The sequence below is a fragment of the Dreissena polymorpha genome, chromosome 5 (assembly GCF_020536995.1).
Source record: "Dreissena polymorpha isolate Duluth1 chromosome 5, UMN_Dpol_1.0, whole genome shotgun sequence".
Taxonomy (NCBI): domain Eukaryota; kingdom Metazoa; phylum Mollusca; class Bivalvia; order Myida; family Dreissenidae; genus Dreissena; species Dreissena polymorpha.
This window is the reverse complement of record NC_068359.1, coordinates 75,431,811-75,454,680: the sequence shown is the minus strand read 5'-3', so window position 1 is coordinate 75,454,680 and position 22,870 is coordinate 75,431,811. Positions and strand designations below refer to the sequence as shown.

At 38.5% G+C, this 22,870-nt stretch overlaps 1 protein-coding gene across 1 annotated transcript in view; it reads left to right on the top strand.

Moving 5' to 3' along the window:
• The window catches only part of LOC127831352 (uncharacterized), a 71,356-nt gene that overhangs the window by 20,979 nt on the left and 27,507 nt on the right, over positions 1–22,870 (top strand). Inside the window, exons 16-38 of the mRNA XM_052356320.1 lie at positions 129–234; positions 814–959; positions 1,920–2,040; positions 3,087–3,301; positions 3,767–3,909; positions 4,737–4,807; positions 6,076–6,233; positions 6,470–6,636; positions 6,970–7,144; positions 8,008–8,486; positions 10,871–11,116; positions 11,549–11,901; positions 12,174–12,377; positions 12,617–12,814; positions 13,038–13,174; positions 15,790–15,949; positions 17,359–17,429; positions 17,978–18,135; positions 18,467–19,672; positions 20,096–20,190; positions 20,937–21,470; positions 22,070–22,247; positions 22,542–22,726. Coding sequence (XP_052212280.1) covers positions 129–234; positions 814–959; positions 1,920–2,040; positions 3,087–3,301; positions 3,767–3,909; positions 4,737–4,807; positions 6,076–6,233; positions 6,470–6,636; positions 6,970–7,144; positions 8,008–8,486; positions 10,871–11,116; positions 11,549–11,901; positions 12,174–12,377; positions 12,617–12,814; positions 13,038–13,174; positions 15,790–15,949; positions 17,359–17,429; positions 17,978–18,135; positions 18,467–19,672; positions 20,096–20,190; positions 20,937–21,470; positions 22,070–22,247; positions 22,542–22,726 — 5,506 coding nt within the window. The remainder of the gene's footprint in view (positions 1–128; positions 235–813; positions 960–1,919; positions 2,041–3,086; positions 3,302–3,766; positions 3,910–4,736; positions 4,808–6,075; positions 6,234–6,469; positions 6,637–6,969; positions 7,145–8,007; positions 8,487–10,870; positions 11,117–11,548; positions 11,902–12,173; positions 12,378–12,616; positions 12,815–13,037; positions 13,175–15,789; positions 15,950–17,358; positions 17,430–17,977; positions 18,136–18,466; positions 19,673–20,095; positions 20,191–20,936; positions 21,471–22,069; positions 22,248–22,541; positions 22,727–22,870) is intronic.

Genomic DNA, 22,870 nt, shown 5'->3' with positions numbered 1-22,870 from the left:
TGAAAACAGGTCGAAAACAGATTACCAAACGAGAACATTTACTGAAAACATGCCTTCTAGTAAATCAAGATGTTTTTAGAGAGTAAAGCATTTCCCATCTCACTTGTTTAGTATACTGTAACTTCCAGGTGACGATCAAGCCCCCTGGTATTGACTGGCAGAAGACGGTGGGAACCAGCAGCATCGGGGCGAGCTTCGGCCTTGTCATACGGAATATACTTGATCTAAAATTAGGTACGACGAATCTTTAAATTTTGCGTTGACGTCATTTCCTGTGTTTATGTTTATATTAACACTACTGATGAAGGCTATAGCCGAAATTTGTTTAGTATTAAAGAAATAAAAATAAAGAAAATAGGTTTTATCATATATTTTATTTAGTTCCTTTGTATATGTTAAAATGTACTTGAAAATTTATTTGAAAGTTGCTTTCTTATTTTTGCTTGTAACATACCGTGCGATTAAAGTCAACATTTTTGCCAAGTTATTTAGGAATTTTTCAATGCATTTGACTCGAGAGCTATGAAAATCACCTAACATTTTACCCCTTAAATATGACCAAAGTAATAAAGCATAATGATAAAACGCCCTAGTGCAACAGACCAGCAAGAGGCAGCATAGGTCTGGTATAAACGTCACCAACGTCAGGGAATCAGTGTCTAGTGTCTGTTCAATCTTTGATGATACATGATAATTGATTAAATCATAAGGCAACGCTCTGGGAAAACGGGGCTTAATGTATGTGCGTTGTGAGCTTCGTTTGGACCTTTTCCGCTTGAAAACCTGTTATCCTATAGCTTGTTTTCATTGCAGCTCTACTGAGCGGGCATTTCATGGTGGACATGTACGACGGAGCCTTCGCAGAGGCGCATGTAGGTTTAATAGGCTACAAGGTCGACATCGTCAAGGCGTATGTGTGTTTCAAGGGCCACATCAGCTATGACCTGAATGTACTTAAAGTACGCATAGTTAACGTCTATATCTGCTTGAATTTAAATTGAAATATTAACGTCTTTAAAGTAAGTTTCGTCTAGTTCTTATCAACCTCATGGATTTTTTTAACGCTGTGAATGTTCGTAAGGTATATTTCGTCTAGGCGTGTGTTTGCTTTAAGGGCCATGGCGTTTATGATATGTTTACCCTTAACGTAAGTGTCGTTAAGGTCTATGTCTGCTTCTATGTACAATCTGAGTGTAATTTTGGTAAGTATCGCATTGCCTGTAACCGCTTTAATTGTTTAATAGGCTATGACCCGAATGTCCTAAAGGTAAATATCGTGATGGCTCATATATGCATCATTTGTCATATAAGGAACGATCTGAATTTACTAACGATAGGTATCGCCAAGAGATATTTATTTCTTCGAGAGCAACATCAGCTTTACCTTAAGTGTTTATCATCTTGATCGTCTTCAATTGAAGCATCAGGTGAAAACGGGGCTTAATGCATAGGGTAAAGTGTCGTCCGAGATTAGCTTTTCCGCACGGACTAATCAGGGACGACACGTTCCGCTTGTACTAAATTTTTGCTTTGAAGATACATCCTTGAAACGAAAAAGTCCTCACAAACGGAGAGCGACGTCCCTGATTATTCTTTGCGGATTTATCTGGGACGACACTTTACGCACATGCATTAAGCCCCTTTTTACCAGAGCGAGGCTCACATGACACCTGAATGCCCACGTGATGATCTACATTATCAGTAATCTAATGAAATTAATTCTTTAAATTCTTTCTTTCTTACAATTGGCATTCTGTTGTATGCTTACATAAATTATTCAATTAGTTATATGTGTATTGTTCTTCAATTCACTTATTTAATGTACATTCGGTATTATAATTACAAATTTATATGACAGAAAAGTGATTATGATGTCATCAAATATTTGCGTTGTATAGTGTTATAGTGTTTATTTTCAGGATTTTGGTATTAACAGTCTGTCCGATCTGGTGAAAATCTTTGACAAAATTATGGATAAAATTGTCAAACCTATCGTGAATGGTGTAAAAGCATTCAAGCAATTACTGACAATGTTCAAGGGTAAGCCACATGTTGAGCTTCTTGCATTCACTGCTTTGAAGTGTTATATCCCACAATCTGATGTGAATTGTCTTGCATTCACTGCTTTGAAGTGTTATATCCCACAATCTGGTGTAAATTGTCTTGCATTCACTGCTTTGAAGTGTTATATCCCACAATCTCGTGTGAATTGTCTTGCATTCACTGCTTTGAAGTGTTATATCCCACAATCTGGTGTGAATTGTCTTGCATTCACTGCTTTGAAGTGTTATATCCCACAATCTGGTGTGAATTGTCTTGCATTCACTGCTTTGAAGTGTTATATCCCACAATCTGATGTGATTGTCTTGCAATCACTGCTTTGAAGTGTTATATCCCACAATCTGGTGTGAATTGTCCAACAAACACGTGATTTAAACTTTGAAATAATTAAGAATGGCTACGAAAAAGCTGTCACGTGAAATATATGAAATATATTGCCTTTATTTTCCTCACTGCTTTTGACGTTCATGCAATTTTCTTACAGGTTTTATCTGTATGTTTTGTGAAAATAATGACAGGAAACATTGAAAAAAAATGACAAGAAGTTGACATCTTAAATACTGTCTCAACTTACGCCTTTCATAAGTAAACGATTTACTTAAAAAAAATTTGTAAGGCGAATCGTTCATACGAAAGAGCACTCCGTGATTCTTGTGTAACAATGTGTACGCTCATTACAAAAAAAAACACACACCATCATACCTTTAATTAAAATAAATGTTTTCGTGAAACAATTTAATATTGTAATGCTTACAGAGATGACCTGAGCCGCGTTCTGGAAAACGTGCTTAATGCATGTACGTGAAGTGCCATCCCAGATTATAATAGAAACATTTTTCGTTTTTATGGTCTTTTTCATTTTAAGAAAGTCTCTTCTTAACTAAAATCCAATTTAGGCGGAAAGTGTGTTCCCTCATGAGCGTGAGCGGACTGCACAGGCTAATATGGGGCGACACTTAACGCACATGCATTAATTCCCATTTTTTCCAGAGCGCGGTTGATGTATTGCGTGGTTTTATTTACAGATGGTAAGACGCTGACACAGGTTGTCAACGAAATCGTGGACATTGTTAAAAATCTCCCTACTCGTCTCGGTGAGGTGGCCAGCCGTATGCGAGACTTCGTGAAGGAACTCTATAGCATAAGCGCCAACACCGTTATCGAAGAGATCAAGGGTATTGTGAAAGAAGTTAGCGACTTCATTGACGAGGTCAAAAAAGATGCTCTTAAATTTTACAACGTGAGTTACAGTAGTTGTCTTTTACTTCTTTAAATGACATATTACAATTATTAAGTTGAGCGTTTTTAAAGTTTTGCTTTGATTGCAATAGTGATTGTAATCAACGCAAAAGTACATACCAACATGTTGTCCTTCAAAAACGTTCAACTTAATAACTTCCCTTTTAAACGTGTTTTACTTATTCATTTGATCTTTAGTAAACTATACATTAGCTTTCTAAATATTTCTCGACATTAAAACGACAGTAAGACGTTTAGTACTGTAAGGGTAACGATTTCTGCTGTTCATGTAAATTATACTATTATAGAAGTAGTTAAACCGCGCTATGATAAAACGTGGTTTAATGCATGTGCGTAAAGTGTCGTCCTAGATTAGCCCGAGCACATGCATTGAACCCCGTTTTTCTAGAGCGGCTCTAATTAATTGAGTTCATGAAATGAATCTTGTGCCATTCCGTTTTTGTAGGACGTTGCTGATGCTGTTACGATGGCGTTACCTTACACAGCTAAGAAGATCATGGATGCCTTCAACACAATAGTGGAGAGTATCGGTAAACTCTTCAAGAATCCTATGCAGGCAATCACAGGGATGTCCAGGGCGATAACAGAGTGAGAAGGGTTGAATAAGGATCATTGGTTTTAATAATGCTGTTTTTACTTTAAGATTCCAAGTATATCGAATATGTTTTACTAAAAAAGTACTTTTCACCAGACATGTGGATTATGAAACCTTCTAATGAAAAACGCTACAACTTAACTTGCGAAGTTTTACATACATCACTGTTATAGTTTAACACAGCAGTGCAGCCGTTGTGTTCTTAAATCGAAGAACTTAAAATTAATGCGAGTACAGTAATGGTTATACCATTCAGATTGCACGTAGAAAATACTTCTGCATTTAAAATCTTATTTAAATAGGATTAATCAACTGTTTATTATTACGCGGTATATCTCAAGTTCGCAATCAAGTTATCAGTAAAGCTTGTAAATGTGATAAATAAACAATTCTACGGTTTCACCATTGTGAATCTGTTCATTCTTTGACAGTTGAGAATTATAATGGAGCATATTTTTAATACAAGCCTCGCTTTTGGAAAAGGGGGCTTAATGCACGTGCGCTAAGTTTTGTCCCAGATTAGCCTGAGCTGTTTGCACAGGCTTATCAGCGACGACACTTTCCATCTAAACTTGATTTTCACTAAGAGGAGACTTCATTCAAACGAACAATTTTATAAAAGCGGAGATTGTCATCACTGATTAGCCTGTGCGGACTGCAAATGCCGATTTCGGACGACGCTTTACGCAAATAAACGGTTTTCCCAGCGAGAGGCTAATTTATATCCTGCGATATAGCAATATATGTCATTGTTTGTGTATCCAAAGACATGATTTGTTTGATTGGTCACTTAATTATTAATCACTCATTTTCTGTATAGCATAAAAGTGGCAATTACCATGGCAATCGATGTGAAAAACAAAGTGGTGGAGGCGTGTCTGTTTTTGAAAGGTATTTATTGTTTTCATCTGCTGTGTAGATCGATATTTTTATGTTTACAGTAAATACTTTAAATCATTAATATTATTCGGCGTGTAGTTGACACGTGTTCGTAATTTCATTTCATCGTTCCTCAAAAAGTTGTAACTCTGTTGTTCCTGTCTCCTTCCTACCATTGAGTAATTAAATGTTAATTTAATTGAATGCGTTTACATTCCCTTTTATTATTGTTTAATTTGAGTTGCAATGCTATGAGGTTAAATTTTATTTACACTTATATGTATCATGAATATTGCTGGGCCATGTGTGAGGTTGAGCGCTCTAAAACTGGTTTAAACCCCCAATGCTATGCATTGACCGTTCAAAGGCGGTGACCCCAGCTTTATTCTTCTATGTGTGTATGTTGTTTCGTATTGTGCTGTTTCGTACTGTTTTGGCAATTGGTCGCTTGCCTTAAATAAATGACCAAATAATTGTATATAATGAAAATGCAATACTGCTCCAGCAGCTGGAGTTACACTTCTATTATGCAATTGTGTATTTTTTTATATATTTTTATAATTACCTTTTCGTAGAAACGTAAATTTGTGGATCATGATTTTCAAAAAATGAGGATTTGCGTAAGTTATTTTCTTATATTTTTGTGTTAAATTCGTGGATATTTCAACCCAAGAAATAAAGAAATCAACGAACATAAATGCCCCACGAAATATAACGATTTAGAGTATAAGAGTAATGAAACTTCGAAAACACTATATGGAGAAATTATCTTGATACACAAGTTTCGCTTTAAAGGTTTATTTTATGCGTTCCTTTCTTTTTAAGTCGTATGATATGTTGCGTATCTAAGTAATAAAAGGCCCCAAACTAATAGGTGTGTGAGTAATATTGTGAGTTAAGCTTACAAATTTTCTTTTCAATACTGTTTGAATGAATAGGTGCGGTTTCTTTATAAGTGTGAGCCTTGTTCTGGGAAAATTTTGAGTAATGCATGTACGTAAAGTGTCATCTCAGATTAGTATATGGAGTCCGCACCGGCTAATCAGGGACGACACATTCCGCCTAAACTGTTTTTTTTTTGTTCAGAGAGAGACTTTCTTTTATCGAGAAAGTCCGTATAAGCGGAAAGTATCGTCCCTGATTAGCATGTGCGGACTGAATTACGCCAAATTTTCCCAGAACATTTTTCTAGCTTTCACAGAGATAGGCGCATTGTAGTTCCACATTTGTAATAGTACCTTTAAAATGGAATCCAAAAATAGCTGAAATTATCATTTTAGGGCGAGTTGTAGAATGGATCGACACAGCGAAGAAGATACCAATATTCATCGCTCGCCTTAAAGACGTGTTCACGAAGCTAATTGACTCGATTAAAGATGGTGTACATGCAATACAGGCCAAAGCCACCACGGAAATCAGTGACGGCTTTTCAACCATGGCAAGTTTATCAAAAATCATCTTTTTTATATCTATCAGTTTAAAATAAAATGGAATGAAAGTTATTTGTCTTTAAATTTAATTATAACGGATTTCATTCCATGTTGTTGTTTGCCCACGTTTTGTTTGTTAAATAATGTGACTTTAGTATTGTTTACTGTTTGAAATGATGTATTTCATTTACCTTTTTTTCGGATCACGGAAAAATGTCTATTAACCCAAGTATTCACAATTCAGAAAAACACGGTGCACGATCTTCTGAATAACCTTCAAGGAAAATGGGACCACGTGTTAGCGCCTCTACAACCTCTGATTGACTTTGTGAAACCATTTGTCGAACTCTTCAAATCCATCATGGATGGCATCAAAGGCATCAAATGGGGTTACCAGAAAGTAAAAGAGGCGTAAGTGGAACATGTTTTTGTTTGCTTTTTTTGCGTCCAGTTTTAGGCCCTAGATAATTGGTATTTATTTAAGATCGTAATTGGTGTATGTTTATGTGTATTTGATAAATTCTACTTCAATTTCAGTTGTAGTCAATAATAAGTTATAAATTACCGTAATACAAAAAATCAAGGTCTTCTTTGTTTTACGTGATATGTATTTTAAAATTTTTACTTAATAATTGGAGCTACCGGTATTACTATTGTTGACGATTTGTCGAGTTATACACTAAGCACAAAAAGACGTTTACCCGGTTTTACTCAATATATTAAACTTTCATCATATTTTTTAAGTATCGAGATCGGAAGATCATTGGTGCAAACGGTGTTTGGACCGAAATTCAACCGCAACTTTCCCACCAAGCGCCGCGATGCGTTTGGAGAATGTCCCTCGGGCTTGTGGCCCTCCACAGCAAACGGGGCCTACGGAACTACGGGGGTAGATATCATTCTAGGAGTTGGACAAACGGTAAGTCAACGCCTACATGGTTGCAGCTCATTATCACTAGAATGATTGTCTACACCTTAAACATTTTCATTCAATTCGGAACGGAACTTCATAGTTTTAATCCATATTTATCTTTAGATGAAAGCATGCATTCTATTGCACCTTGCCACCATATTTTTTTTATTTATTTTACGCAAAATACTCAATTGGTTTAAGCCTTTTTGTGCCTCCGCCAATCGGATAAATTTGCCGTCGTTTGCTTAATTGCATGTGTAGTTCGTTTGTGTGAAACACACTGTGTACTTCGGGTACGGTTATCCCGAAGAAAGAACAAATCATGTGAACAATTGATATTGTGGTCAGAGAGATTAAATGGCGTTTACTAATTTGATGAAAACTAATGGATAGTCGAGAAAAGCAGAGAAGTGAACACAGTTTTTACGTTGTACCTGACAACTGAATGTATTGTCAGTTTTAAAAGCATACGTTATGAATGAGAGCTTCACAAAAGTATATGATTAATTCTGAATATTTATAGTTGCTTATAACCTTTGAAAATGAAACTGTGCGCTGCGAGTTCTTTACAGCCTATTCATTAGACATTGATTTTATATGAGCCCTGCTCTGGGAAAATTGGGTTTAACGCATGTGTGTAAAGTGTCGTCACAGATAAACCTTCGCAGTCCGCACAGGCTTTTCAGAGACGACTCTTTCCGTTTTATATTTTTCGTTTTAATAAAGTCTATTCTTATAAAAAATCCACTTTAGACGGAAAGTGTCCTCTTAGATTAGCCTGCGCGTTCCGCTCAGGCTAATCTGAGACGAAACTTTACGCACATGCATTACAACCCCTTTAACAGAGCGAGGCTCACATATAATTGCAGGTTGTTATGCCAGTGAACGGTCGACTGCAGATTAACAGCGATGATAAGAAGGTGGTCATCAAACCAAACGATCCGGAGTTTGTTCCGCTTGAAATAGTCATAGAAAACATCGACGCAGATGAAGAGTTGGACGAGAAAACCGTAAAAGCTGGCGAAAAGATCGGTCAAGCAACTACGGCAAGAGTCTGTAAAGAAAGAAAGCTGACTATTAATGTGAATGAAACCGTTGGTAGCCCGCAGGACCCCAAAACAGGAAAACTTCTTGAAATTACTATTGGAGAAGCTACGAATCCCGAACAAAGTGGCTGGATGTCTACCAGCGACTCTAGAGATAAGAATTCCATCCACGTCTCAGTAAGAAAGGCTCAGGAAGCCATTCTGCTTGATGCGGATTATGACTACACTGATCCTTCCCCTTTCCTTGATCGCTTGGTGCCGATTCCAAAATGGATCCAAGAATGTAACGATCACGAGTTTAGGTAATCATCAACATCATTACAACATTTAAAATAATATTTAAGACACGCTATAGGAAAACGGGGCGTAATGCATGTTAGTAAAGAATCGTCCCAAATTAGCATGTGCAGTCCGTACAGTCTACTCAGGGACGACACTTTCCTTCCGCCTAAACTTGATTTACGCTATAAGGAGAGTTCCTATAAACAACGAATTCCATACAAGCGGAAAGTGTCATGATCTCTGATTGCCTGTACGAACAGCACAGGCGAATCGGGAACGATTCGCACGTGCATTTATCCCCGTTTTCTCAGAACGAGGCTAATTCTTATTATTTCGTTGTAGTACGTAAGTATTACAAAATAAGTCTTATATTGTTGCGCATATCCTTTAATCAAGGCTGTGTAGATACATTCGTGAACATGTGCGGTTTCTTGATAAGTGCCTTTTCCATGAAAACTCAATAACTTTAATGTCACCGCCATGATAATTGCGGAAGGGCATGCAATGTTAACACTATGCTTGTGCGTGCGTTCGTGTTTTTTTGTTTGTAGGTATATTTGTTTGTGTTAAAAACCAGCCCATAACTTTAATGTAAATAATGCGATTCTCAAAATTGACATAAATTACCATCACATATATACGACGTGTCGTTTGCAAAACCATGTCAAGATCACTGTTTGTGTCCTGCTCATGACTTTGTCGTGCATTATGGGATTTCAAAATAAATAAGTACAAATGATCATGATATAAAGACGACTTGCCGCGTTCAACAACACCGAAAAGGTCACAGTGGACATTTTTGTGTGCATATTTCTAATATTTATATAGTGAAGGTACTTTTTGCGTGCAACAACCACGTCGCTCACATAAGGTCAATGGCACTGTGAACACCTGGAGTTTGTGTATATTCTTTATAGTATCCACACCCTTGTGTTGTATTATTGGATTTTGAAATAGATGACGATGTGCGCGTGAACCAAGCAGGTCGGTCGCTTCAAGGTCAAGTTCACACATGGTCATTTGAAGCTTGTTCATAGTGCCCATATCGTATCAGTGATAGTTAATGTTCATGTGACCTTCAGGTCAATTTCTTTATAGTGCATGAGCAAAATGTTCCATTATTTTAATACGACATAGTGCATGCACCAACTATGTTTCTTGCTTAAAGGTAAATGTTGCATATGTGAAATGGGGTTTATATGTAGCAACAATAACACAAGACTGGTACTTGCATGCTGTATGAACTGTTTTCATTATGTTTGGCAAAAATATCTCTTTTCCGTGTCAAGTTAAATAGAGCTGGGGCGTCTGTTTCATGCGGACACAAATTAATAGTCTTTTAAAGAAAACTACTTTAAATCAGTGATAATACATATATTCTAGAATGCGTGCACCAATGCCCAAATACCTATTTTGATAAGCGTATCTGTGCGAAAAGTTTGCTTTGCGGACCACAATTAGCACTATAGAGGTCAAGCTTAATCAAATTGTTATCGAAATACCGGTAAATCATTTATGTTTGTCGGCAAGACATTTCGCGGTAAAAAAAATACTTATTCGTGGATTCGTAGATTTCTGATTTTGTAGGGAAAAAGTGAATTTGCGTCGGTCATTGTCCGATGTGTTCCGATGTGTTGGTGTTAAATTCGTGGATCGATAAACCCGCAAAATCAAACAAAATTAATGTCCCACGAATACTAAGGGGGTTTAATGCATGTGCGAAAAGTGTCGTCCCAGATTAACCTGTGCAGTTCGCACAGGCTAATCAGGGACGACACTTTCCGCCTCAACTGGATTTTTGCTATCAAGAGACTTTCTTGAAACAAACAATATCATAAAAGCGTAAAGTGTCGTCCCTGATTAGCCTGTGCGGACTGCACAGGCTAATTTGGGACGAAACTTTAAGCAAATGCATTAAACCCCCGTTTACAGAGCACTGTAATAATGATTGTGTAGTACTTATTTGTTTATACAAACCTTATGCAATGATCATTAAAATGTTAACATTCAGAATTTGTAGAAACGTTTGTAATATTGCTTTTATAGTTTTTGTTTTGTTCTGTTGTGTCATTTTGACGTTTGATTGAACATTACATTTTGAAATGCAATAGTTAAAAATTAATATTATGTAGATGTCGTTTTTTATATTCTGTTTTTCTCTTTTATTTGATTTCATATCTTCTTAAGCACAATAGTGTCGCTTACATTGGCGCGAGACAGTTTGTATTAGTAGTTTGTTTAGTGTCATTATGTACATGTTCACCATCGGTAACCTTTGCAAGCGCGAGAGTCTGTCGGCGTGATCACTATTTCGATTGATATATTTATTGCAACTGAAAACTTAAATTAATGAAACCAAGGAAAAAATTGCAATATATCTCTTCTACATTTCCCTTCAAAATAGGTACATAGGGCAGACTTTCGAATCTGGTGAATTGAATGACGGTAAAGATCCCGATAAGAAAGAGACGCCAATAGAACGTCGTCAACCCGACGCGGATGACATGGTTAGTGATGAGGATTTAAAATACAGGCCTGCCGACCAATCATTGTATGACCCTACATTGTTTGGAGACAGTCTTAAAAACAGTCTAAAGGATCAAACCAAACTGTTCACGGAGATGTTCAAACAAGCTCTCTTTGGAAGCAAGTAAGTAAATGAAGAACACTTTGTGCTAAGATTTCCGTTAAAAAAAGAAGCGATTAAGAAGCCAAATAGTTATATTTATCAAAATCTTTTAAAGATTATGTTATCGTGTTAATACAGGCTACCATACTTTTATATTGTTATTTTTTCGTATATGTATGTATTTCGACATGTGCTTATATTGTGATGGTTTCCAGTATTAAGATTTGCTAATTACAACTTCAATATTGTTAATATAGATATAACCTTGCATTTATAAATTGAATATTTACCTGGAAATATATCGATTTACAATGTTTGTATATTGTTTTAGCCCAGTGTCCCGAATATCGTACAGTCAATATGTTACTATTTATAATAACGATATGTAATGACGTCAATGTGTTACTATTAATAGTAACAATCTGTAATATACTGTTTTATTACTTGTTTCAGTCCAAACGTCCCGAATATCCTGGAAATCGTCGATGTCAATGGAAACACGGTGGAATGGATATTAAACAAACTCAACACAACGTCACCGGTTGGAATCAAATTTATAGGCATTATTAAACAACTAGCATGCGCAATGAAAGCTGACCCTTTGGAATCGTCGGCGACCATAACACCAAATATGGCTATTAACTTTCTCAAACGGAACAATCTGACGTTCAACTTTGGTAACTTTGACTTTACCGGAGGATTTAATTTTGGAATAAGCGAGAATGATAACAATGATGGACTTGGTTCCTTGAAATTCGGTGATCCAGGCCAGCTATCCCTCTCCATGGCAGAGCTTCCCGGAAAACGTGTGTAGTCTATCGAAACAATGTATACAATAAATCCATCGTAACAAAGAGGATGTATTACAAATATACCATTTTATTGTCTTTGATAACATAATTTTATCGCATTGTTCCGATTCATCTTATTCAAGTAGAACAGTGTTCTGTTACTGGCATTTCTGCGTTTAGTACTAGTTACACAGCGTACCAAGGATAAGTGTAAGTTCGTTGTCCGCCGCGATACGTATGAAATATTGTTGATATTTCATATGATAACTGTTATTTTTATGTTTCAGTGTGTCCCATGTTTAAAGGGGCAATAGCAAAAGGGTTCGGTCACATTTGTTACGCGCACGAGGACTGCCTGGGCCTGTCGTGCAACATTCCAGTCCCTCTTGGACCTAAGTCAGAGATGCTGCACGCCTCCATAGCACTTGTGCCATCGGAGCTGAAAATAGAAATAAGCGTCATGGGCCATAACTTCACTATCCAACCAAACGGTATATTAATTTTGCGTTTTTGTGTCAATACACAGGAATATATATTTCGAAATATCTCTTTAGAAAACCATAGTATTTTATGTCGTAAAATAGTGTAAACATGCTGTATACAATCAAAAAGAGTTACTGTTGAAGGGTAATAAAAACTTATTTTCCAAAAGAGGAGAAATACAATAATTAGCTCACCTTTTCCGAATTACATTAAATGCCATTCTTTCACAAATATGTTTTTGCAACAGGCGAAGAACAGCATGTAGAATTCGGGAGCATTTTTGGATACAAAGTATCTTTCATTGGAAGAGCTGATCTAAACGGAAGAAACGTTACCTTGACAGCGGAATTTCAACTGTGCAACGATCTATTTTTAGCATGTTCTCCTCCAGTAGAATTTCTTCAAAACATTAAATTCATACCAGAAGCAATACGACTAAAACGAGGTATAACTGTAAAATCATGATTCATGTTTTTAATTACTTTTCGTTGATTTCGTGATTTCATTGAATGTTTTTGATGCGCTTGCGTTTGAGAATGCTTATTTATTGATTATCTAAATTTGGCTTCGGAACTGTCGTTATGTGTGATAACTACCGAATTATTCAATTATTACCTATAGGGTATGACATTTAATTATTAAACATGGGCTTGTTTTAAATTTTTTAGAAACCAGCTCGTGTACCGACATCGATATCCGACAGACCCCCATTCCAATGTTCATGATGCAACTGAGCGAATTCAACTTGCTGAATAGAAATGTGACACTCACACTTGAGAATGTGCGAAATCAAGTCGTTGATCAGGTGAGTTGCGTGCGACATAAAGTCGTTCTTCAAGAGAGTGGCATGCGACATCAAGTCGTTCTTTAGGTGAGTGGCGTACGACATGAAGTCGTTCTTCAGTTGAGTGGCATAAGTGTTTTTTGCCAGGAGGGAAAAGGGGCATGGCGCATTACTTTCAAAACGGGCATTTTAATGCGCAGTTTAGGAAAAAAGGGCAAAAACGTTCCGTCGAAGACTTGTTTTGGGAGAAACAAGTAATCGCATCAGAGGCTGTTGTGGAAAAAAAACATATAAACAAGCACATTTAATGGTAATTGATGTATTTAACTTACTTTGATTTATATTAATATATTTATATTGCAATGTCCATTTAAGTCCCATGCTGTTTAAATAAACTGTACAGCACGACAAACATAATACAGCAATATATGCATATGAATCTTATTTTACACAGACCCACTAGCATACAAATGGAAACATGTTTGTCATATCCCATTCTCTTACGATAATCTTGTCAGTTGTTTTAACTTTGCGAGTAAACTTAACGCTAACAATTTACAAACACTCGTTTCCATGAAATACATCCACTGAGTAGATTACTAATAAACATGTTGTTGGTATCTAAAACGTTTTTATGCAACGTTGATTATCACAGGCATTTCAGTAATCCCTTCTTAATGTATAATCTCCATCGTTAATTCGATCGTAATTTGCAATTTTTGCAGAGAGTCACAATTAAATTCTTTATAGTCCGCCATCTTGTTAAAATGGTGTAAGCGACAGGTGCGCATAGCAACGTAAAATCGTATAAAACGTCCGCTTAATACAAGATTCGCATCTTCTTTAATTAGTACATGTTACAGAAATTGTTTCAATAATTAATTATCTTAAAGACGATAACGATAAAGCTATAACTTGTTTTTTTTGTTTTTTTTTTAAATTCAAGTACGCGTAAAAATATATGTTTTGATATAATGAATTATTCATGAAATGCACAATTTCCACGAGGATAACATTGAGGTTTTCATAAAAAGTCTCCGAAGTAACTGTCCACGATTTTATCGTGGAGGAAATACTCATTACAGATCGATTAGTGTGCTTGGTATAACAAAGCCACTAGAATTATCGATTGATATTGACACGGGGTTATTCACACACGACTAATTCACAACCACGCGAATCTTCGCTGCCTTAGGGCCATAATCTGGCACTAGTCGGCTTAGAAGTTTGGTTAAGAGGCAATTAAGATGTTATCAATAAGGGCGCACGGCGGATATTAGCGGGTGCTCATAAAATGGCAGGGCGGCGGCCTTTGGAAAGGGCAGCGTGGCGCTAAATGGCTTTGAAAGGGGGAAGCGTGGCGCTACAAAAAAGGGCATGGCGCCGCGCCACGCTAAAACGGCCTGGATAAAACACTAGCCGCATGCGACATCAAGTCGTTCTTCAAGAGAGTGGCGTGTGACATTAAGTCGTTCTTCAGGTGAGTGGCGTGGGAAATCAAGTCGGTCTTTAGGTGAGTTGCGTGCGACATCAAGTCGTTTGTCAGGTGAGTTGCGTGCGACATCAAGTCGTTGATCAGGTGAGTGGCGTGCGACATCAACCGTTGATCAGGTGAGTTGCGTGCAACATCAAGTCGTTCTTCAGGTGAGTGGCGTGCGACATCAAGTCGTTCTTCAGGTGAGTGACGTGCGACATCAAGTCGTTCTTCAGGTGAGTGGCATGCGACATCAAGTCGTTCTTCTGGTGAGTGGCGTGCGACATCAAGTCGTTCTTCAGGTGAGTGGCGTGCGACCTCAAGTCGTTGATCAGGTGATTTGCGTGCAACATCAGGTCGTTCTTCAGGTGAGTGGCGTTCGACATCAAGTCGTTCTTCAGGTGAGTTGCGTGTGACATCAAGTCTTTCTTCAGGTGAGTGGCGTGCACCATCAAGTCGTTCTTCAGGTGAGTTGTGTGCGACATCAAGTCGTTGATCAGGTGAGTGGCGTTCACCATCAAGTCGTTGATCAGGTGAGTGGCATGCGACATCAAGTCGTTGATCAGGTGAGTTGCGTGCACCATCAAGTCGTTGATCAGGTGAGTGGCGTGCACCATCAAGTCGTTGATCAGGTGAGTGGCGTGCATCATCAAGTCGTTGATCAGGTGAGTGGCGTGCACCATCAAGTCGTTGATCAGGTGAGTGGCGTGCACCATCAAGTCGTTGATCAGGTGAGTGGCATGCACAATTAAGTCGTTGATCAGGTGAGTGGCGTGCACCATCAAGTCGTTGATCAGGTGAGTGGCGTGCACCATCAAGTCGTTGATCAGGTGAGTGGCGTGCACCATCAAGTCGTTCATTTCATTCTTTGGGTGAGTGGCGTTTCCTGTTAAATATCAACATTGATATATTAAATATTAACACGATTATACATTGTTTTTTAATAAATTTGTGGAAATTTTAAGAAAATTTTACTCATTAATGTGCGTTAATTGTCATCCCAGATTAGCCTGCGCAATCTGCACCCGCTAATAAAAATATAGTCAAGACGGAAAGTGTCGTCCCTGATTAGTCTCTGCGGACTTAACGGGATAATCTCGGACGACACTTAACTATCATGTATTAAGTCCTGTTTCCCAGAGTGTAGCTTGTATCGTTTCAGCTGATGCAAGAAGTGAGAGACAAGATCGAAACAGCTCCGACGGAGTTTCCGAATAAAATAGACTTCTGCGTTAGTGCCAATATTCCCGTTCCCCCGGTTGATATTGTATTCTTCCGGAAAACGATACCTATCATGGTTGGACCAGTTCCCATGACCTTAAGTAAGTGATTTCGGCATCACATCTGTCAATTATGCTTGCGGATAACTCGATAAGGTTGTGATATTGGCGATACGCTGTATGTGAGTGCATGCGTCTGACAATCCTTGCGTGTTTGCGTCTGACCATCCGTCCATGCGTGTTGCGTCTGACCAACCGTCCATGCGAGCTTGCGTCTAACCTCCATGCTCGTTTGCGTCTGACCATCCTTCAATGCGTGTTTGCGTCTGACCATCCGTCCATGCGTGTTTGCGTCTAACCATCCTTCAATGCGTGTTTGCGTCTGACAATCCGTCCATGCGTATTTGCGTCAGACCACCCGTCCATGTGCGCTTGCGTCAGGCGAACCGTGCATGTGCGCTTGCGTCCGAACATTTGTGCATGCGTCCTCCGATCTTGTCCGGATTGTAACTTTATGATTAATCGAATAACTTAACATGTCTTGCTATATATTATTACAATGTGGACACGGTGTGTCGCGCGTAACATATACTTACAGGTCAAATTCCTATCCGAGCTCTAATTTCATCATAAATCAAACAATTCTTTAAAAAAAAATCAAATCTTATAACCATTTGGAGAAGGAAAATCTCAAAGGTCAAGGTCATACTACGACCAAATGCATAATATAGTCATTATACAACTTGTTCGTTATATACATTTATTCGTTATTTGCCAATTTTAAAATAGCTTGGGACCAATTATCTTCATATTTCGATGGTTGTCGCGCGCAACAAATGTGCCCAAATATTTGGACAATATATTTTTTATATTGAGAAGAGATATATACAATTTGTTTGGTAGGCAATTTGATTTGTACATATGTACATGCATCTTTCACAACGGATTCGACATGTTGCTGACAGGATCAGGATCAGGTAATTAATACTGGAAAATAATATTAAAACCGTTTTTAAACTGATGATAAAATAATAACAAGTTAAAATATTTATGTTATCGTTTTGTCGTTTATGCCCTACGCAGTAGACAATAAAGTTCGTTTTCTTAATTGTACTTTGATGAACAATCCACGTATTTCAGTACTGGCGTCTGCCTCGTTAGGTTCAAAATATCCCATTCTGAAAGTAGCACTTCTTTTAATTAAACAATTTTTCTTACTTCGTGATGTCAGCAAAGCATCATTCTGCGAAAAACTGAGCTAAATCTATTTGCGTTAAATGTCATCCTAGATTAACCTGTGCAGCCGCATAGGCTAATAAGGGACGACACTCTACGCCTTAACTGGAGTTTCGTTTTTAAGAGACTTCTTTTAAACGAAAAATACTATAAAAGTGGAAAGTGCCGTTCCTGATAAGCATGTGCCCACTGCAAATGCTTATCTCTGATGACACTTAACGCACATGCATTAAACCCAGTTTTTCCAGAACGAGGCTAAACTAACTGTATTTCAGGCTTTGGAGCTGGTGGTTCCGTAGGTCTTGGGGCGAGAGTGGGGCTATGCATAGTGAGCATGACAACGCAGGTCAGCGGTTTTTATATTTGAGCCGCGCTCTGTTAAAAGGGCGTTTAATGCATGTGCGAAAAGTGTCGTCCCAGATATGCCTGTGCAGTCCGCACAGGCTAATCAGGGACGACAATTTCCGCTTTTAAGATATTTTCGTTTACAGAGTCACTTCTTAGCAAAAATCAAGTTGAGGCGGAAAATGTCTTCCCTGATTAGCCTTTGCGGACTGCACAGGCATATCTGGGACGACACTCTACGCACATGCATTAAACTCCTTTTTCACAGAGCACCGGTCATTTATACTAAATTTTATATCGTATGTATTGCGCTGTACTGTGTAGGCAGCTTATCGTTAACCTTAAATAAAAGACTAACTTGAAAGAGTTTTACCCACGATAATGATTCGGGAGTTTTAATATTTTGAGCCGCGCTCTGTGAAACGGGGGTTTATTCCGATATAAGAGGCTTATTAAAACTTAATTAAGTTTTTATATATTGCAAAGGATATCTCGCTTAATATTTTGAAAAAAAAGAGCACCACAAGCAGTTTTTTGTCTGGTTTGCAGCTGACTCTCACGCCGTGGGTTGGCGGAAAAGTATGGGGCGAGGCAGCCGTAAATCTTGGATTCATAAAAGGAGGAATAAGGTTGATTGGTTATCTTCTGGAAACAAGATTCCCGATGACAACTGAGCTCACGTTTTCCAAATACCCGCTCGAGGTCGGGTAGGTATAGTTTGATAAATGGATTGTGTGTAGGCAGTTTAAATGATTTGTGTATTACCTATGCGGCATTTTTATTTGTGGCAAATAGTTACCAGTATGTACGTAAGGTGAAATATGCAAGAGTGTTGATAAAGCAAGTGCTATAATAATTTATTTTTGTGAACAACTTAATCGAAGAAAATTGTTGCTTATATTTAGATTGATTGTGTCTTTAGAAAAATATTCAAACCTTATGTCTTCGTATACAATTTTAAATAAAATCGCACTTATTCAATAAATCAAGCTGTTGTTAATACCTCTACTGCAATTATTATGTGTTTGTATTTTAAAGGGCGAAAATGAACTTAATCCTTACACCTTTACGGCTTGAACTAAGGGGGTTTGTCAAGATACGCCTCATATTTAAAACAAAAACGATCTTCGATCGAGCAATATGGAGATACGAAACACCCTCGATTCAAAAGAACATTTTTACGAAGAAAACCCGAGATGACGACCCATCGCCTCCGGAAGTATTACCTTCCACAATCAACGAGAGACGTCGCCGAGCAGGTCCCGAAGGCTGCATTGTTAACCAAGTGTCTAACCGTCCCTACTATGACACCGCCTTTACACTGGAAATGTTCGCTCAAGACGAAGTATCGGAGGTGAAACTCACGTACGCGATTGGAACACATAAAGGTGGGACCAACGTTCAATCCTGGACAGAAATGGGCGGGAATACCCTCTTGGTTCCCGCAAAATTACCCGGTGGTATACCTCTGCATTGGACTGTAAGCGCTACTAATACCCAAGGACTGTCATCCACTGTGCAATGCTCTTTGAATACATACGACAGCACATTGCCAGACGGCAGGGTGGAGCATGCTTATAAGTTTTCATCACACCCTTCCAAGATTGTTGCGTTCATCATTGTTGTTGAAGACAGTCCACTGAAGGAAATGCATTACAAGGCGGTTGGGTTCAGTCCGGGACAATACGGTAACCAGTTTGTAGGATGGGAAGAAGCACGCCTTGATAACTCTCCATTAAGGCAAGGTGTGACCGGCGCATTGCAGCATTTCACGACCCCGATGGATGGCAAGCTTATAGCAAATGTCCTTAAAACGGCTAAACCTTTGAGGACCATAGAATCCTGTGCAGAATTGTGCATGAATCACGGATCAAACTGCGTGTCATTTAGCTATGAGGAACACTCGGAAACATGTGATTTGCACGATCAGGTAGCGGGGGCTAATGCATACTTACGTATAAGCGGAACGTACAAAAACTATGAACGATTGGGAATTGGTTATCACACCTCTGTGGAATATGAGAATTTGCCGCTAACACAAGGCACACAGTATTTCGTCAACGCCAAAGTAACTAACTTGCTGGGTTACGTAGAGTATTTGATAGGCGAAGGAACGATGGTAGACTTCACACCGCCGGAGCCAGGTCTGATCAAGAACAACCAGTCTGACTTCATGCGTGCTGACGAATGCAATGCTTCCGTTTCACAAAGGTGCCTTGAAGTAACATGGCGCGAAAACCACAGGTAAATAGTGCAAATTACATTCCAACATTCCCGGGAGTTGAACATAATCTGAATGAATCACAATTGTATTGAAAATCAACTTTCGTCAAGACATTACTGACGTCATTAATGAATTCTTGAGCACCTCAATATATGAAGGCAACTTAATTAGTCTCGCTCTGAGGAAACGGTACTTAATTCAATGGCCTTTAGGGTTGTCCCCGATTAGCGTTTGTAGTCCGCACAGGCTTATCACGGAGGACACTTCGCATTTATGGTATATTTCGCTTAAATGAATAATCTTCGTGAAAATCCAGTTAAGGCAGAAAGTGTCGTCCCTGATTAGCCTGTGCGGACTGCACGGGCTAATCGGGGTCGGCACTTTTCACACATGCATAAATACCGGTTTTCCCAAGGCGAGGCTAAAATGTTATATAACACCAGGATAATCATCGATGGACCGGGCTCTGGAACCGTCTTCAATGGTCACCAACCAGTTCAAGACGAGATGTACACGTTAACGAACCACTACGTGTCCGGTAAAATTGAATTTATGTAAACGCATTAAAATGAAGTTTCGATGTAAAGTATATTCATATTACGAGTCAACTAAAAGCGAATATCGATTAAACAACATTTATATGTGTATGTACAACATAATTTGATTTGCATAATACCAATACCATATAATTGAGTCATGTTCTGAGAAAACTGGGCATAATGCATGTGCGTAAAGTGTCGTCCCAGATTAGCATGTGCAGTTCGCACAGGCTAATCAGAACGATACTTTCCTCCTAAATTGGATTTTTACAAAGAAGAGACTTCATTTAAACGAAAAATGTGATAAAAGCGGAGAGTGTCGTCTCAGATTAGCCTGTGCAAAACAGGCTAATCTGGGACGACACTTTACGCACATGCATTATGCCAAGTTTTCTCAGAACGCGATTTAATTATGTTTGTTATCATTGCTGTGTACAGTGCGGTAATATTTTTGGACGAGAACACAGCTGACATATATGTAACATGTTGGACGAGTCCATAGGCGATTTCAATATGAATATGTCCGCTGTGATACATCGGGAGTTGATTTTTAAACATTCGGTTAGTCTCGGATTGTTCAATACGGACTATATGGGTAACACACGCGTCCAGAAAGGTATTATAATTGAAGGTCACTTGATGCGCATGACGAAAGCTAATTGCATTAAATTATAAGGTGTATAATAATACTTGTATGAATGTAAGTATAACAGACATATTACATACTTGTATGTTATTATTACAGCTAACTGGAAAGGTTTTCACGACGACGAGAGCGGTATATATGCATACACTTGGGCTGTCGGAAAAAGCGTATGCAGCTCAGATGTTGTCCCTTTCACCAATCCGTACGCCCATTTGACGAATCCGAAATTCTGGACCGACTCCGGGTTCCAGAAAGGCATCCACCTGCCTGATGGTCCGTATTATGTCACAGTACAGGCTCTAAATGGAGCGGAACTAGGCGGCTCGTTGGTGACTACAGTTTGTCATTCCACCCCGTTCATCGTTGACACCACACCGCCGGTGTTTCACAAAGTAACGGACATAATTTATGATGAAGACTTTGACCTCATAGCGATATATTACAATGCCACCGACGACTTGAGTAAAATTGCCCACGCAGAATTCGGCCTGGGCAAGACTAAGTATGATGTACAACTGAAGGCGTATGGATTGCATGCGCCTATGGAACGCGAGGATCCGTTTGTAGCTGTGAAAGATCTGGGTCTTCAAGAAGGAATTCCGGCATGGATTCGAATCCGCGTCACAAACAATGGTATATTGAATACTAGATATGTCTTCCGAAACAGAATGTTTTCTAGCTGAGTTGATTACGTAAAATTTTAGGCTTGTGTTTGTAATTCAACTGAAATGGCCAATAAAACAATTTTAATATTGTAACTGTCATAATAACGACGAATAACACACGTCTGATATTTTGTTATAAGAGACGTTGTTATTTGGACACTGGCCGATAACACAAATTAACTCCGCATCCTTTCTGTCATAACAGTTCACTGTTCGATACACAATTTTAGATTTAAGATATCATGCTTCTATGCAATTTTTAGTGGTTCTAAAGTCATGCCAACTTTGATTTTTTTTTAATTTCGTTTAAACGTAAAAACAACAACACGGATCTGTGTCAGACACTTTCCGCATAGAGGATTTTCTACTGGATAGAAGAGACCTCCTTTAAACGAAAAGTTCATAAAAGTTCATAAAAGAGGAATGTGTCGTCCATGACTAGCATATGCGTGCTGCGCAGGTTTATCGGGGACGACACTTTACACACATTCGTTGTGCCAATTTTTGCAAGAGCGAATCTGAACCAAATATCTTGTTAAATACTAAAATAAAAGCGTTCCATTTCAGTGGATCTGTTTACTGCGGGTCACGGGGAGGAGCCGATACTGATCGACAGATCCCCGCCGATACCAGGGACCGTTATGGACGGAGACAGGCTTCGAAGAGACAGACAGTTCCAGGCGGATGACCATAAGATATGCGCGCAGTGGATAGATTTCTTTGACCCTGAATCTGGCATCGACATGTATGTATGAAAACAATAAGTACCAACTTTGCCTTACTTGATTATTATTACATCTATAACAAGATATGCGCACACGCACACTGGATAGATTTATTTGACCCTGAATCTGGCATGGACAGGTAGATATGATCATAATTAGAACCAACTCAGCTTTACTTTATGATTTATTTATCTAATAAAGGAAAAATAAGAACATTTTACTGATATTTTTTATCGTAATGTTTAGAAAATGTTAACATTAAATTCTAAACAATTGAGATCTTTCTATGTCGTATCGACATATCTTTCATTCAGGTTTTTGTGGGGTGTCGGGACTAAGCCTCAGTTAGACGATATTGTGAAATTCCACAACCTGACCCGCTATGAAAAATCCAGCTGCGTCCCAGCTAATTTGAAGCACAACATCACTTACTTCTCGACTGTCCTTGCCTTCAACAGCGCTTTGAATTCCAAGCCCTGTAACAGCTCCTCGGATGGAGGTAGTATCTTTTATCACAAAGTCTTTTTTCGAAACTAATTTTAAGTACTAAACCATATGCTATATCCAGATATTGAATTTATTTTGTACATGAAGGCCTCCGGTACATCGGCAGGCTGTCATAAATGTTGCAGTGTAACCCTAT